This window comes from Microcaecilia unicolor, chromosome 11 (assembly GCF_901765095.1).
Source record: "Microcaecilia unicolor chromosome 11, aMicUni1.1, whole genome shotgun sequence".
NCBI classification, from domain to species: domain Eukaryota; kingdom Metazoa; phylum Chordata; class Amphibia; order Gymnophiona; family Siphonopidae; genus Microcaecilia; species Microcaecilia unicolor.
In genome coordinates, this window is record NC_044041.1 from 62,146,922 (window position 1) to 62,165,088 (window position 18,167).

Below are 18,167 nucleotides of genomic sequence, written 5' to 3' on the forward strand. Positions count from 1 at the left end.
TATGTTAATGTATCAGAAGAGGGTCACAGGATACACTGAGGAGACAGGATACATTCATGCCTCACTTGATGTGACAAATTAAGAACCCTTATGCTCCATACTCATAAATCCACCAATGCTACGGCTACCCCTACTCTCTCTCTCTCTTTTTTTTTATTTTTTATTTAAGAAGAGGACTTTATTAAGCTGAACAGAGGAAAAGCAACAATCAGTACAGGCTGCAATATCAAAATACAATGTACAAGCTGCTCTAGTAATAACAATATACATTTTCCAGAATACAAAAATAAATCCTCTAATATTTTTGTTTTAAGTTTTTTAGTTCTATGCAACAACTCAAAATAAAGAAAAAAAAGGGGGGAAAAGAAAAATGGTGATGGAAGGGGAAAAAGAGGAAGTTAAACCCTGCTGTTAGGGTCCATAAAAAACACTTCAAAAAAACAATAAAACTGACAAAAACAAACAACAACCGTACTGGTCTCATTCACCCACAAAATTCAAATTACGTACAGACACCCAGATCTTTACCCAGGTCTTAAAATTATTGCACCAAATAGCAGTGAGCTTCTCTAGCTTGTAGACAAAATATAACCAAGATCTCCATTTGGCTATTAAGGGAACCCCCTGGAGTGTTTCAGGCCGCTGCCAAAGTAAGTCTGGCCACATGTAATAGATGAATATTTCTGAAATCCTAGAACTCTCTATTCAGTAGGTAAATCCTAGGGTCCCATGGAAGTCCAGTACTCCACTTTAGGCTGCCCCTACTCTCAAACCTTCTACAATACCATGGCTGCAGGTACCCCACTCTCACAACACAGACTGATGCATTTCCTTCCTATCCCATGCCCAGGACTAGAGTTTACTTCTTATATACTGCCTGCAAACTCAAAGGCTATTGAAGCAGTATACATTCGGGTACTGTAAGCAATTTTCTTCCTGGAAGGCTAAATATCTGAAGCAATGATCTCTCACACCAGTTACTCACAGTAGTTCACCACCTTCACTGTACAAAACCCTTTACCTTCTCATGCAGCCAGCTGAATTGCTTTTCCCATCCTCCTCGACTATGAGCTAGTCTCCCCTGCATTGGTCTCTCTCTCACCCCACCATCACAGACTGCAGTTAACTCTCTTCACACCATCAGTGTACTGAATCTCCCCCATGGTAGGCTGTATAATGCCCCTTCACCCTCCCACATAACAGGGGCTGCATTATTATCCATCACTCATTCCAGGTACCGTACCAGCTCTCCTCATCCTCCCACTATCTCTCGACTCCTTTATTTCAGGGGCTGTGGTTGTCCCAGAACATCACTTTGTTTGGAGGCCAGCTCCTTGTTCCTGGTATCTCACCTGCCTGTGGCCTCATGATATGCAAGTTCAAGTAGTTCAGCTGAGGAGTGTGTGGGGTCTCGCTGCCCATCTCCTTGCATTTCAGCTATGTTCTGACGGGTCTGATGGTGGATTTGAATTGCTTCTCCAGATGGCCCTGTTGAAACAAGAATAATCACTTGGAACTCCTTCTGTCCCAGGATGGAGCAGATGCAGGCATATACAGAATGCCATGACAGCAGAGAAATGCACTACAGCCTTCGAAAAAAGTGAGGTAATAGGCATGGGAGGGAGAGAGAGAGGTGAAGACAAGGAGACAGGAGTGGCATGGAGAGAAAAGGAGGAAGGGATGGCATAAGAGTAAAAAGGCAATAAAGGCAGTGGAAGTCCAGAGACAAAAGGTCAGAAAAGAAGAGCTGAAAGAAAAGGAAGAGAAAAAGTGTGATGGGGAAAAGGAAAGAAGACAGACTCACCCACTGGAAAAGTGTGCATCCATCGTCTCCTGTTGGATGTCAGCTTCATGGGCATGCGTGATGGAGCAAAAGGGTTGATGAGCGCTCGCTGCAATGTGTATCCACCAGGACGGAAGTGCAACATTGATTCTGCGCTGCCAACATGAAACCTTCCAGGAGCACTGGCGTCTCGCTGCTGGGACTCCATCACTCTCTCCAGGAAATCTGTGTATAACCAATCGTAATCATGTAACCCAGTGCTCCCAAACGTTAATCCAACACCCCATCTGAACACTTAAAAAAGGACTTACAACCAGAGGGTAAGCCCAGCAAAATAGAATTCCACTCTCCCTCCCCACCCTCTCTCCTTCAGGTGACCATGTGCCCTACTTTCTCTCTGTTGCACTTTACTAACTCTTGCTCTCCCCCATCCTATGTAATCGAAGCTGGAAAAAAGAGGGAGTGGACAGAAGAGATGCAAGAGGCAGCATGGTACTCACAGGCTCTGCTACTCCACATGGATTTCCAACTTAATAGGAAGCTCAGCACCAAGGATCACTGCCTGTTTCAGATGGCAGTTGTAGGACGGGGGCAAAAGATGTGGGGAGTGGTTCAGTTTTTCATGACCCTAACCACTGATTTTGTGACACATTTGGGGTCATAACCCACAGATTGAGAAGCGCTGATTGAGACATAGTACATAGACCCCTCCCACAAACCATCAACCTCTACAAGAAGAAAGTAGAGGAAGTTGCAGTTGCCTGTTGGGGCGATTTGGATTTAGCTCATGTTGAGTTGCATTTGGAAGACTTACAATTTGAGTTTGTACCAGAGGCAATGGTGGGTTAAGTGACTTGTCAAAGATCATAAGGAGTGACTACAGGATTTGTACCTGATTTCCCTTGCTCTTTAGCTCTTTCTTTACAACAAGGTATATTTATTTATTATTTTTATTTTTTGTTACATTTGTACCCCGCGCTTTCCCACTCATGGCAGGCTCAATGCGGCAGGCAATGGAGGGTTAAGTGACTTGTGAGGAGAGTGTATGAGGATACCAACAATTGTATATTTATTCACTTAAAAAATTAAAAAATAACAATGTACATAAAAATGACCAGACACGGCCGTGTTTCGGCCCAATGGCCTGCCTCAGGGGTCTTTGTAACCTCGGAAGACGTAACTCGGAATGTGTACTCCAAGGGAAATAACGAGACACAATCCTCTTAGGTCTCCTCTCTTCAAAAAGATATATATAAAATATATATTAAAAGGCGAAACGAACTTGTAATACTCTTCTCCGAAGAGATGTCTACAATTGTAAAATATATATATATATTTTTTCAATATATTTCACAATTGTAGACATCTCTTCGGAGAGGAGTATTACAAGTTTGTTTCGCCTTTTAATATATATTTTATATATATCTTTTTGAAGAGAGGAGACCTTAGAGGATTGTGTCTCGTTACTTCCCTTGGAGTACACATTCCGAGTTACGTCTTCCGAGGTTACAAAGACCCCTGAGGCAGGCCATTGGGCCGAAACACGGCCGTGTCGGGTCATTTTTATGTACATTGTTATTTTTTAATTTTTAAGTGAATAAATATACAATTGTTCGTATCCTCATCCACTCTCCTCACTTTTTGTTTTATATCCCACGGTTTTGTGAGGGTTTTTACCTCCTTTTTTGTTTTTGCTGGGTTAAGTGACTTGCCCAGAGTCACAAGGAGCTGCCTGTGCCGGGAATTGAACTCAGTTCCTCAGTTCCCCAGGACCAAAGTCCACCAACCTAACCACTAGGCCAATCCTCCACACATTTATATCCTTTATCCAAGGTGGGAAACAATATTCACATACATAGTCTTGAACACATAACAATCACTAAGCATTTTAAGCTAAAACATAATCACTAGGTTGGTCCTAATCAAGAAAAAAGAAAAAGAACACTGATAAAGAGAGAGAAAGGTCAATCTAAGTCATCCTGTAGCCAAAAAGGCATTCACAAATTGATGCGCTTTTATTTTATTTATTAGGATTTATTTACCGCCTTTTTGAAGGAATTCACTCAAGGCGGTGTACAGTAAGAATAGATCAAACATGAGCAATAGACAATTACAGCAGTAAAAATATTCAAAAACAATACAAAGTATGGAATGGTATACTATTTACAATGTCGACACAATACGTAATAGAGCATTATAATTGATAGTGAAGAGTAAAACAAAGATGTAACATATAGATAGGTAAGAAAGTAAGGTGATTGATTTAAAGAAAGTTGCACATGAGGTCAGATTATAGTTGCTTGTTTGTAGTTACTGTCTACCATGGAGGTGATAAGGTAATTCAGGTTGTCCCTCTACCTCCTCTAGATCTTCCCACGCCCTCTGCCCCATCCATGCTCTCTACTCCCTGACCTCTGGTACTAGTGTATCCCAGCGAGCTGCTGACTTCATACTGGTGCAGATGTGGTCGTGGGATGAGCAGGATGTTGGAGATTTTGCCCAGGGAGCTGTCATCGGAAGCCTGGCTCCTCACCTCTTCTTGAGGTAATCCACGGCTTTGTACAGAGGGACTGCAGGACACGTCATAAGAGCCAGAGCTCTTCCGAGTCTGACACTCTCGCTCCCGCTCCCTCAAAGGTCTGCAGGAAAAATGGAAAAAAAACAAGCAGCGAGACACATACAGGAGTCAAACAGTGTATCATATTCCCACATCTGAACACTTGGATTCATAAAGCACAGAGAGAGACACAGACAGATGCATGCACATAGGAATTAGAGTCTCTCATACAATCCCCTACTCCCTCCACCTCCCCACCCCCCAAAACCAGGATTTTTATAGTGCAAAGAGACAGAGACAGACAGATACATGTATACAGAGGCTATCTTTTCTCCTTTCCTCAAGCTCTTTACCTGAAAGTGTTGCAGCGCTGAGCCCTGGATGGGCCAGGCAAGCAGAATACTTGTGCATCATAAGCATCATAATCCACCTGAATGGGGAGAGTATTCTCAGGGTCCTTTGGCGTTCCAAGTGCTGCAGCACACAAGGGAACAGTTCAATTAATATGAGTTTGGAAGGATGGATTTATAAAAGAAAAGCGAGCAGGAGGGGTGGAGTTTGGGGTATTAAAGCAGTGGTCCCCCAGGATGGGTTTGAGAACCAAGGAAGGAGAGGAGGGAGATGAAACAGAAGCTAAGGAGAAGGCAACAAAGGTGAAATCTAGACTGAGGATTTAGAGCCCCTGTGCCATCAGACCTTGCCATTAACAAAAATGCTTCCCAATGTTATACAACTATTCACAACTGTAGAAAATAATTCTTAATGTGCCTCACAGTCTGGGGCAACAGCATTCGCTCTTAGTCCTCACTGGAGGTTGCAGTTTCACTAATAGTGTGGGACTGAGATTGTCTGCACTGTTTGGAAGTGCAACAGTATTCACCCCAGAGCTGACCCTCCTATTACCCATTAGGAGACATTTTCAGCTTCTCCACTTTAGGACAAAGTCTGTGGGTAGTTGTCACAAAATGCCTAGCCACCCGCCTGGGGATGCCCCATGGCCACTTAAAGGGTCTATTCCCAGCATAGCTCAGGTCTGCCTGCGCTCTACACTAGCACCCTTCTCCCACTAACTGGGTCACAACCAACTCTGGGCAAATCTTCCGCTCTCAAATTATTCCACGTGATTTCTAGGTTACTGGGGCCACACTTTCAGTGGTCCCACAGTTCCCAGAAAGCACTCACAGACCCAACAGAGAGGCAATAAACTAAAAGGACATATAACTGCCAGTAGCTCCTGAGTAACTTCAAACTCCAGGCCAATCAGAGCTCAGAACAACAACATTTGAAAATAGCTGGCTACATCACTGCAGGCACTTCCCTTTTCTCAGTGTTAACTAAAGGAGGAAAGGTCTTTTCTCTGTAATAGCTTTACACATAAACGTGACACCACCTGCTTGCCAAACTAGAGAAATACATTGCTGGAAAATATCAAAACAGTTATTAGAGGCTTAAAACACACTGCTCCGTCACACATATATTTCCAGAATACTGCAAATATTATTCTGTTTAATGTGTTATATTATTTTGATTTTTTTTTGCACACAATTCCTTGGAGTATGTTCAGAGTGCATATTACCATCAATAACAGAGGTACTGGGGGGAGGCAGCTGGTACAACTGCAGCACAGCTACACAGGATACCTTCCCTGATGTGTTCAAAAGTGCTCCCACTGTCCCTTCCTTGCTGTGTTGACCCCCCACCCCAAGGATTTATACTTGCCCCACCATGCCCCATCCCCAAATATCTGAAGCACCAACCACCTACGCTTCCCTTGAAAACTGCCCCAGGAAAAAAAATCCACCCTCACAGAAATTAAGGCATTAAAGCAAGCCCAGAAGTCACTTACATGTTTCTTTTCCATTCTTCCCTTTCTCAGTTGAAAGCTTAAAAAAAAAAATCAAATCAGTTTAGACTATAGAGAAATTAAACAGGGCAACATGAGTTTAAACAAATAAGATCTGGACACGTTTCTGGAGAGCAGGTCCCTATGAGTATTAGCCAGAGAGATTTGGGTATCTCCAGTGCTTACCGCCAGGAATGAGAAATATGGAACAGACTTTCCTACTGGAATCAAGATTTCCAAGAGAATGGAACTGGCCATTTTCAGAGACACGTCCATCAAGCCCAGCATCACCTCCCCCCTCCCCCAACTATCAAAACCACTACCATTTACCACAGCAATGGTACTTTTTCATAGAAATCTAGGCATCCATCCTAGCATCCCAGAGCTGCTTCCTCTCTCCTAAACAGGGAGAGATCCCCTCACCCCTGCTTCCATGTCCCAAACTGACTATTATAACCTGCAGATCTCCCCACAACACATACCTTCCTCCCAGCAAGCTTGATTCGGGGAGTGAAGCTCTTACAGAACAGCCGACTCTTGGAAGTGTAGAAACTGCAATAGGAAAACCTCAAATTATGTCTAATGGAGAGCCACACTGACCCGTTATTCCACTTCCTTAAATGGGAAAACACACTAACATCTCAGAACAAGATTAGAAAGAAACATATTCTAAAGAAAACTCAACACATACTGCGCCACACCTACAAACCTAGTATCGAAAGTTATGTCAAGATATGTACCAATGTTAGAGGGTTGAATATATTGCTGTATTCTTTTTTCGTATGTGTATTGTGTGTAGAGAACAATAAATAAAAATTAAAAAAAAAAAAAAAAAAAAAAAAAAAAAAAGAAACACATTCTGTGCTAGTGTCCCAGGTGCCAGATTGGCAGAGGGAGAGAAAGAGAAGCCATGTCCATTCTGGAGAGGCCGGTATCCAGAAAGCAGCTGTGCCTATTCCAGGAGCTGAGGGGGGTACCCTTGAACAGGGCACTGTATGAAGAGCATTTTAATGAAGTGGGGCCATCTTCCTGTCCACAGTGTTGCCAAATCATGAAAACATTTTTAATGACAAGTTATAAGATTTTTAATGCCAACCTAATCCTTCTGCTCTGTTGCCACTATGTGCAGAGTTGAACTTACTCTATTAGGATTCCTCCCTCCTCCCCCCATGCATCAAGAATCCAAACACAAAGGAACCTGAGCCCATGACATCAAATACAGACTCACCACTCAAGGCATCTTTCACATTTTTCAGGCAGTCTTATTGCCTTTTTAATTTTTTTTTTAATCAGTAAATTTGGTGACAGTTGACAGCTCTGCTGTATCACACTCATGAATAATTCATGCCCTTTGCAAGATGTCTACCTGTGATTTATCCAATGAGGGATGTTATAATCATCTCCTAGGTGGGATCCACCAGGGCTGCTGCGACTGTGAAGCTGGAAATTAAGAAACATAACAAGTCAGAGGGTACACATACCCTCCACGGCCATCTGTAAAACTTCCTCTTGTTTCCATTCCACACCCTTCTCCCCCTCCCCACTCCAACCCACATGAGCTTATTTTCACCACTACATTCTCTCAGCCAGGTCTCATACCCTTACTTCCCCATAAGACGACTCTAGCAAACAAAAACATATAAGAAATGAAGACAGAAACGCAGCATAATATGGAAAACCAAAAGTGAGGTCTTATTACCTTGAATAGTGGCACTGCATGCAGTGGCTGCTCCCCCAGACACACCAAGTCCACGCCAATACCTAAAAGGGTAACGGAATAGCTTCACCTCAGCAGCCCTCAGGCAGTAATATCAATCCACTCAGATTCAGCCTAGCCCCTCATTAGCTGGAGCTGATGTTGAACTCTCCTTTCCCTAAAGGGTCTCCTACTGCCAGAATCTCTACAGAATTCACCTTGACCCATCCTACAGCAAAATCCGCCACAGAATTTACTATATTCACCTGCCAAAAGAGCCCCTGCAGAGTTTCCCTTCCCTACTGGGGTCTCCACAATTAACCCTGAACCCCTCCCCCAAGGATCTCCTGGAAACAGAAGCTCCACAAAGCTCACCCCTCCCCCCATCTCTTACAGACAGAAGCTCCACAGAACTCACCCTGCAGCCTTCTCCCGAGGATATCGTACAGAAGTGCTCCCATCCACCTCCCACATCTACTATAGACAGAAGTGCCACAGAGCTCACCGTTCTTCTCTTGAGATAAAAGCTCCATACAGCTCACCCTCACCCTTCCCCTAGGGTCTCGCTCAGCTACAGCCTGCCTCCACCTAAAGCTTCTGCAGTTGCTCCTGCCTCCCCTTCCAGAATTTCCTGTATCCAGGGCTTACACAGAGCTCATGTTGTCCCTGCCTCAATGGTTTATCACACCTCCTGCCTCCTCCCCCCTAAGAATTAACTGAAGCCAGAAGTTTCCACAGAGCCCTTCTCCCCCCCCCCCCCCCCCCCAACAGGAAAACACAAATTCTTACCATTATCGATCATGCGTTGTTTAGTCAGAATCATGAGCAATCTATCCACCTCGAACACCCCAACACCAGGCGTGATCACCACGGACATCTGCCCTGTTCTATCAAAGTTACGGTTTATATAGTGCTTGTCAAATACTGAGAGAGAAAGAGAAAAATAGAAATCCAATCATCAGTTATTATACACTCCACTGCTCCAGATTGGCATCCTGCCTCTCCCTACCACTCCAGGTTGGCACCTCTCATTTCTGTCCTGCCCCTCTCCTCTGGTATCTCATCCCTCTCCCAACATTCCACAGTGATCTCTGGCACCTCAATATTAACTACAGTCAGTCAATTTTACCACTTTCATCACTCACCGTTGAAGGACAAATTAATGGCTTCCAGATAGTTGCCCTGAGCCGAAGTGGCATTGTATCCCTTTGGAAAGCCCTCTGACCAAAGACAGAAGAACAGATATGTTATTTACAGAAAAATGAATAATTCAATATTTATCAAATCAAATAAGAGAAACAGCTTTACCCCTCAGTAACAGATGCACACATTCTCTCCACTTCCACACAATGAATTAACAGTAGAATAGAAAAAAGCCTTTATCAAGTGGCTAATTTTCAGTCTGTGGGTACAATCCACATTTTTTCTTTCCCTTCAATAAAACTTTCATCTCTGAAATCATTGCAAAACTGACTTCTTTAGTAGCCTGGAGTATAATATAAAAAATTAAGACACTTTCCGATGTTAAAAAATAAAAATAAAACCCACATTTGTGACCATCTCTAAAAAAAAAACCAGTGAATAAATTAGCAGATCCAAAATGTTGAGAATGGCTGATTTTTCATGTCATAGGTCCATAAGTCTGAAAATGTTACATATTTGAACTTCTGTAACTTTAATTTTTTTCACATAAAAGGATGGGGTCTGGACTGTTACAAATTGTTTGGTCTAACAGAATTAATTAAAACTTCTTTTCTTTTCCCACAGATGGCCACATTTCTTCCTCTTGCACAATTTGTTTGCAAACCTCTGACCTAATCAGTGAAACAAGAGGGTTTTCTGCCTGGAAAGCCTGTTTCATGCAGTACACAGGCTTCTTTTCAAATTGTGTGGCCACATACGCTTGTAATCAATATGCTCACTGAAAGATCACACCTATATGTATAGAGTGCAGGCACACGTTTATACCACCCTTGAAGCATGTGTAAATTTGCACATTTAAGTCTGCATGATATTGGAGCTGGTTCTATTTTATTATTATTTTGTTATACCTTTTATTGATTTTGGAAAGTCCAAAGAATCAAAACACAAATAAACAATACATATCTCGATCAAGCAAAGGTAAAACAGCTTTTACGTGCTCCTATACTATTATTATTAACAAAATATTTCTGTCTTGCCTATTGTTTCACGTCTATGTTCCTTTTATAAAACAGAATTTTAAAAAATTGGCATTCCCGTTATAAAATTACGCTTAATGTTATTATTTTGGCAATAAACCAACTATCATGCGAAGAAGGATTCTCCAGGATGGAGAGCAACACTGTACCTGCCCCCTGCAGTCGCACAAGTACAGGGTACTGGATGAAGAGCTTTTTAATGGTCACCAGTAAGGATGCCCATTCCTCTCGCCTCTCGTTCTGTACTACAACCCTACAAAATAACACAAGACTCAGAAAAGGAGAAAGCCAGCATGAATACAGGAAATTTTTTAAAAAATGAAGTGCTCCATAAGGTCTTTATAACATAACACACCTTACAACAGCCCAAATGAAAAAGATGAGAGAAGTGAACAAGGCCCTTTCTGTGGGTAAGATAGTCAGATGAGAAGAGACCATGTTTCCCCCATGTTAATACAGCTGCACTGCCTATCATTTTTATGGTATGTACAATTCATTGTATCTAAAATGTGTATACATGAATGTACACTGCTTCGACAGCTTTGGTCTTGCAGACAATATATCTATTTGTGACATTTATATCCCAAACAAGTTTGAGCTACTCAGTGTGGCTTACAATAAACAGTATAGGATACATAAAGAATAATGCATAAGAAAGTAATTTTTTGTAAGAACCCAATTATACAATACAATATCATAGACGTACTGTGATGGCTATGAATGTTTAATATTTAGAAAATCTATTACGAATGAGAAATCAAATAATAAAATAAATTGTCTATGTTCTTTGAGCTTACAGGAGCATTTTAATGTGATGGTTCCAGGTTTAAGAATTTGTTTTGCAAATCAGGGGTTAGAAATAGGATAATAGGATGTTGTACATAGTTGGTCCGGTTCTTTGGAGTGTGTTCCCACTATGATTAAAATGTAATTAGTGTTTATTGCATTTTGGAAAGCTCTTCAAGGGTTTAGGAGCTCCTAGTATGGGATTATGTCAGAATGACATACAAATTGTGAGTATCAGATCAAAATCAGGTGCAAAATTTGTGTATACTTTATCACAGCAAATCCCATTGATAAAAATCCATCCCAATAACACAAAATATCATTGCAAAAGATCATAAAAAGTAAAGAGAAGAAAATGGAGTTGTAAGGCTGGTCACGTGACGCTATGAGCGGGAGTGGACGCTAGCTGAATCGCTCCTGCCTTCTCCTCAAACATCTGTGCAAAATATCGCTACAAAAAAAAGGACTAACAACCTGCTAATTGAGAGAGAACATTAGCCGAATTCATAGTGGACGCAACGAGTGGAGAAAGTTACGGTAATGGCGACAAAAAACACAAGAAAAGAGAAAGAAAAGACTCGCATAGCTGAAGACAAAATGGCGGCACCGGCGAGCCCGGGAACGTCGGCGGTGGGGTCCGCCTGGGCCGCTGAGATTGTGGGAGAAGTCACACAAGCGCTAGAGGTAATATTAGATAAAAAATTGAATTCCCTGGACAGCAAGCTGGAATCCCTCAATAACAGTATAGCCCAAATACAAACGGATATGGCGCAATATCAACAGCGGGCCAGTGAAACAGAAGACCGAGTCAGTGTCCTAGAAGCGGAGATAAACCAACTGAAGAAAACAATTACCTCCTATGATGACAAACTTGAAGACCTAGAAAATAGGTCGAGGAGGAACAATCTCCGAATTGTGGGACTAACTGAAGGGCAAGGAGATCGCGAACTCAGCAAATATCTTGAAACGTGGTTCACAGCAGAACTAGAGTTGCCAGAGACGCTGGGGCCGCTAAGAATCGAGCGCGCACATCGAATGGGGCCGAAGAACGCGACGGAGGGAAGACCACGTGTAGTCATCTGCAAAATTCTTAATTTCAACCATAAAAATGCCATTTTGCAAGCTCTACGCAGCGGCAAAGAATTATACAGTGGAAACCGCAAAATTCTTTGTTTTCAGGATTATTCAGCGACGGTGGCGGCGCAAAGAAAAAAGTTTTCATCGATATGCTCAACATTGGTCAATAAGAAGATCAAATTTGCGCTATTATACCCCGCGAAGCTGAGAATCATTCATTCTTCGGGCACGAAGTTGTTCACCACTGTGGAAGAAGCAAAACTATTTGTGCAGCAGATGGAAGAGAGGCCGGAACCTTGAGAGGGAAGGATTACACGGCAGAAATAAGGCACTCTTCAATTGACTTTGCTAAATGATGGAGACAATTTACAATGGTGTGAAGAACGAAAAGAAAAGGAATAAAAGCCACGACAAGGGACTAATAATTGAGATGAGAATAGTAATCAGAGGATATCGGGGCAGATGATACATGAAGGAGAATATTACAGGATAAATTGAAAAGAGATACAAGTTGGACTTAAGGTGGACATGATGGATAATGAAAACATTGGGTGGCCAACTGATGTACAAGTAAGATGAAAGAAAAGGGACGATATGAGCATGAATAGTGGCCAGGAATTTTGGATATCATGAAAGCATGCTATAATAGATATTGCACACTGATGTTAAGATATTACTTTTGTTGTTAGTTATTTGATACTGTGGGCAATTCAAGTCGCAGGGCCAGGAATCAGTTAAATTAGATTTGAAAGTATAGCAATCTTAGATTGAAAGAACCTGACAACAATAAAACTTCTTAAGATTAGTAACACTAATCTTGCTTAATAACCGTAGAGACTAGCAAATTTAAAAGTTAAATGTGTTGGGGGACTGAATGATGGAGGGGTAATACCTACTCACACATGTAATATATCATTAATGGAAGAATGAGTAGAGAAGGGACGGATACAAATGATGGGAGGAGGAGCGTCGACAGTGACCTGCTTCCTACGGGAAGGAGAGGGCTATTGGGGGGGAATGGGGGGAGGGGGGAGGTTAGGGAACAGATAATTAAAGGACAACTCAAGGGGGGAGGGGGAAGAGAGTAGCTCAATGTAACCTACAGACGCATACATGCATGAAAATGAGAACACGGGGCATGAGCAGGAGTGGCTGGAGGCTGGGCTGGCTACTCTTAGCAGTAAAAGGTAATCAGACGATGGAGAATCGGAATATGAAAGATAACCATTTAAGGTAGTAACCTGGAATGTGGGGGGAATACATTCCCCCATTAAGAGATCAAAAATATTGCGTCATCTTAAACATATAAAAGCAGATATTGCACTGCTCCAAGAAACACATTTATCAACAGTGGAACACGCCAAATTAGCCAAATGGTGGGTGGCGGATTGTGTGGCAGTTGCGGCTATGGGTCGGAAAGGGGGGGTAGCTATACTTTTTCGGAAAGGGCTAACAGTTAAAATACATAAAACTATTCCAGACCCGGAGGGTAGATTTATACTAAGCATAGTAACCATTAACAAAAAAACTATAATTTTGGGAAATATATATGCTCCCAATGTGTTAGATTTAAAATTCTATAAGAAATTGCTTTCACAAATCACTCAACTAGAAAACTTACCCCTAGTGTTGGGAGGAGACTTTAATATGACTTGGGATCCGACTATGGACAGATCGCACCCGCCAAAGGAGATGCGAAAAATAGATACTAGGGGTCTACCGGATTTATGTGAAATATTAGATTTAATAGATGTCTGGCGTACCTTGCACCCAATGGAGAAAGAATATACACACCAATCTAGAGCACATGGGTCAGCATCAAGAATTGATTACTTGCTGGTATCTCGAACTATAATAATAGACATCACCGAGGCACACATAGATCCCTGTGTCATATCGGATCATTCGGTGGTCGGAGTGACATGGAAAGGAGGGGAAGACAAGGACTTGCTAAAAAGTTGGACGTTTCCAACATATTTAATTAAAGATGCAAGATTTGGGGAACACTTACAAGCCAAATGGGCAGAATTTAAGCATTTCAATGAAGGCTCAGTGGCTGAGACCAGTACCTACTGGGAAGCAGCGAAAGCTGTGTTGAGGGGTGAAATAATCAGCTATGTAACGCAATATAAACGAGTGAGAGACAGAGAAATATTGAGACTGGAACAACTCTTAGGTAAATTAAACCGACAATATGGTTTGAAACCTAATAATGATATTAGACAAGAGATTCTGACCATACAAACAACTTTAAATACCAAATTACATGAGAGAGAAGTGAAGTCTCAGGCCTACTATCGCTTTCAACTTTACAAGCATGGGAATAAAGGGGGCAAATATTTAGCTCGACTTATAGCATCTAAGTTTGCTTCCCGAAATATAACAACTCTTAAAAATAAAAATGGGAATCTCATACACTCTAATAAAGAAATTCGACAGGCGTTTCAAATCTATTATCAAGAACTTTATAAGAGGGCAGATCAAGACGAGCTACAGGGGGAGGCTTACTTGGAGGGTATTCATATCCCGAGGCTGCAAAACAGAGACAGAAAGCGGCTAAATGCCAGGATTAGTGAGGATGAGGTGGGTTGGGCAATCAAACAGAGTAAATTAGGTAAAGCATCAGGTCCAGACGGCTTTAAAGCGGAATTCTATAAGATGATGGGGGCTTCGATTCTTCCTACCTTGACCGAGGTGTTCAATGAATGGATAGAGAAAGGTACCTTATCTGACAATATGAATTTAGCTAGGATAGTAGTATTTCCTAAAGCCAAGCGAGATGAACAACTGGTGACATCTTATAGACCCATTTCCCTAATAAACCAAGAGGCAAAATTGTTTGCAAAAATATTGGCCAAAAGATTGGGAGGGATATTGCCTCACCTTATTCATCCAGCACAGGTTGGATTTCTCCAAGGGCGATCAATTACAAAAAATTTGCGGAGTATTCTGGCATCCTTGGAAGGACTGGGTCATTCCAAAGAACAAGCTTTGATGATCAGCTTCGACGCAGAAAAGGCGTTCGATAGAGTGGAATGGCCCTTTCTGTACTCGGTGCTAGAGAAATATGGATTTAATGGCATCTTTGTGCAGGCAATTAGAGCATTATATCATAAGCCAAGAGCACAGGTGCTGGTAAATGGAAATATATCGGGTGAAATTCAGATAAGTAGGGGAACTAGACAGGGTTGTCCTCTGTCGCCTCTGTTATTCGCACTTCAATTAGACCCATTAATTAGAGACATACATGGTTGTGCAGCGATAACAGGGGTAAAAATTAAAGGACAGGAATTTAAGATAGCCGCATTTGCGGATGACTTGTTAATGATTATTACGAAGCCGAAAGATACTCTAGAGAATCTCTTGCAAATTTTTAGAGAATATGGAGATTATTCGGGTTTCAAACTGAATATAGACAAGTCAGAAGCGCTTCAGATTAACGTGGACATACACAAGCTATGGGGGGGAGATTTTCCTTTGAAGCAGGCACACAAATCTTTTTTATACTTGGGTATACAGATGCCGGCTAGACCAAAAGAGCTATATCATCTAAATGTTGAAAAATTACTGGAGCAGACAAAACAACAGTTAGAATCATGGGGCACGCTAACAATTTCGCTCACGGGGAGGATCAATCTTCTTAAAATGGTGATATTACCGAGATGGTTATATATGTTGCAGATCTTACCTATAGCCTTGTTGCAGAAAGATATAAAGCGCTTATACCGAATAATGTTCAGATTTTGTTGGGCTAAGAAAAAAGCTAAAATACAACAAAAACACATGTTGGGAGGTTGGAGACAGGGGGGTCTTGGAATTCCCAATATTAAATATTATAACATGGCATGCTTATTGCGACTGGTGAGAGATAGATTATTCCATGCTTCCGATCATACACCTATAGAGATAGAAGATGCACTATTCAGCCCATATCATTTTACTACCTTATTGCATCTACGGAATGTGGAAACCCCTCAAAGAATTAGACACAACATTTTACTTAAACCTTTGAGAGAGGTGTGGAAATTTATAGGCATATTATTGGGTGGAGACTCAAGAATAACGGAGCTATTAAGTATAAGAGGAAATCCGGTCTTCAAACCAGGAATGGAGAACAAAATCTTTGATGAATGGGGAAAGTTAGGTGTGAAAAACCTGGCAGACGCATTAGGGGAGAATGGGGATATTAAACCATTACCGCAGCTGCTTCATCAAGAGGAACCAGGTTGGCAGGGTGCTTACGCATACTATCAACTTAAGCATTACATACAAAAATTAAATAAAGAAACACTTACACTTAAGTTAGGTAACAAAATTATTACCTTCTTTGAGGAAATTACAGAAAATGCCCCTTCTATATCACAATTATATCAGAGATTATGGAGCCTAACTCCTGAGAAGGAGATGAATCTGGTGAAACAGAAATGGGAAAAAGATATAGGGAAGGACTTGCAATCCTGGGATATAGTAGCACAAATCAAAAATATTCCACACCTGATAGGGGGAACTGATTATAGAGAATGTGCATTTAGAATGATACACAGGGCATACTTTACACAGGTTCAATTGTATAAAGCTGGGGGTATAGAAACAGCTCTTTGTTTAAAATGTAATAATGTTGAGAACTCTATCTATCACACGATGTGGAACTGTGTATTAATACAACGATATTGGAGACAAATAACTAATTATCTTACAGGTGTGCTATGTAGTAAAGTAGATATGAATCCATTGCAACTAATACTAGATATGAAGGAGGTACAACCGAGTGTAAATGCAGATAAAGTAATGCTACGGCGCAAATTATGTTTGATTGCAAGGAAATGTATTCTGCAACACTGGACTACACACAACCCGCCAAATTTTTGGCATTGGCGTAGTCAAGTACACCAATTGTTGGTCTGGGAAGCAAAAGAGGCTAAAGGAAGTGATAAAAGAAAAACGAGATTTCTTAAAATCTGGGGCTGCTACTTGGAAAAGATGACACAGAAAGGGCGGAGTCTGATTATTAATACTTTATGAACGGACTCTATATGATACTAGAATGCATGGGGATTCATGTGGGTTACAGGGGAGAGCATGAAGAATGGGAGGGCAGGGGGGGGGAATGGGAGAAGGGGAACTAGTAGATATACGGATGGAAAAATGAAACATCATACTATTGTGGAAGATAATAGCTGATCTTATTGTACTAATATAAGATAAATGAGGTGGGGGGGGGGGGGGAAATATCTGTTTATGTTAAACATTGGAAATAATGCAGTGTTATGTTGAATTCATTGATAATAAAAAATTGTTGAAATATAAAAAGTAAAGAGAAGACATCAAAAGGATGAGAAAAGAAATGACCTAGAGAGATTGTGCTTAGATGTTAGGTAAGGTGCAGCCACTGTACCTTTCCCCCAAAGAAGATTATCCCTGGGAATAACAGATTCCACAGGTGAAACTCACTTGTAGAAATCTTCATAGAATCTTCCTTCATGATCTTGACGTATTGAAGCTCGATGAACCTCTGGAAACTCATCTGAAATGTTAGGATGACAGAAAATTGACAGGTCACTCTTCACTCTCAACCCCCCCCCCCCCCCCAACATTTCCAACTTTTCCATCCCCAAAGACATCTTCCTCAGTTCCTTCCTATTCTACCCCTAGATATCCTCTCTCTGTCCCATCCCATAAATCCACACAAAGCCTACTCCTTTCCCCATCCCCCTCACTTCTAACATACACACACTTCAACAGAGTATATCAGTAAAAGACAACAGAATAAGACTAAGAAGTGCTACTACTCCTAATGCATCTGTCAAACTCCTATCACAAGAACGCTTTATAATCTTACACTGATGAGCCTACTCCTCCTTTGGATGCTATTTGTGCTGATGATCTAGCAACTCATTTCTTCAAAAAAAAAAAAAAAAATCGCAGGTGTCTGATCCTCACTTTATTGGGACCTTCGGTATCGTACTCTGCAGGAAACCTAACTATGCTGACTACATAGATTTGTCAAATGGAATCCACCATCGGTGCTCTCTATTTGATTCTCCATCCCTTTCATCCATCCAGAAAGCAACTAAATCTGTTCTCCATTCTACTGCACCCCACGACCTTTGTCCTTCCAGGCTACTAACCATGCCCTTTCCTGCCCTGTACCCTTTACTTCAGACTATTTTGACATGCAGCTTCACTTTAGGCCAATTTTTTACCTAGTAGAAGATGGCTATTCTACGACCTAAACAAAAAATACT

General features: G+C 41.5%; 1 protein-coding gene across 1 annotated transcript in view; it reads right to left on the reverse strand.

Moving 5' to 3' along the window:
- DEPDC5 (DEP domain containing 5) overlaps positions 1 to 18,167 on the reverse strand; it is a 133,438-nt gene that overhangs the window by 64,540 nt on the left and 50,731 nt on the right. Inside the window, 12 exon segments of the mRNA XM_030219198.1 lie at positions 1,353 to 1,488; positions 1,805 to 2,008; positions 4,196 to 4,422; positions 4,694 to 4,814; positions 6,187 to 6,223; positions 6,666 to 6,735; positions 7,550 to 7,623; positions 7,883 to 7,944; positions 8,669 to 8,803; positions 9,025 to 9,099; positions 10,209 to 10,312; positions 17,374 to 17,446. Of these exon segments, the coding sequence (XP_030075058.1) occupies positions 1,353 to 1,488; positions 1,805 to 2,008; positions 4,196 to 4,422; positions 4,694 to 4,814; positions 6,187 to 6,223; positions 6,666 to 6,735; positions 7,550 to 7,623; positions 7,883 to 7,944; positions 8,669 to 8,803; positions 9,025 to 9,099; positions 10,209 to 10,312; positions 17,374 to 17,446 (1,318 nt within the window).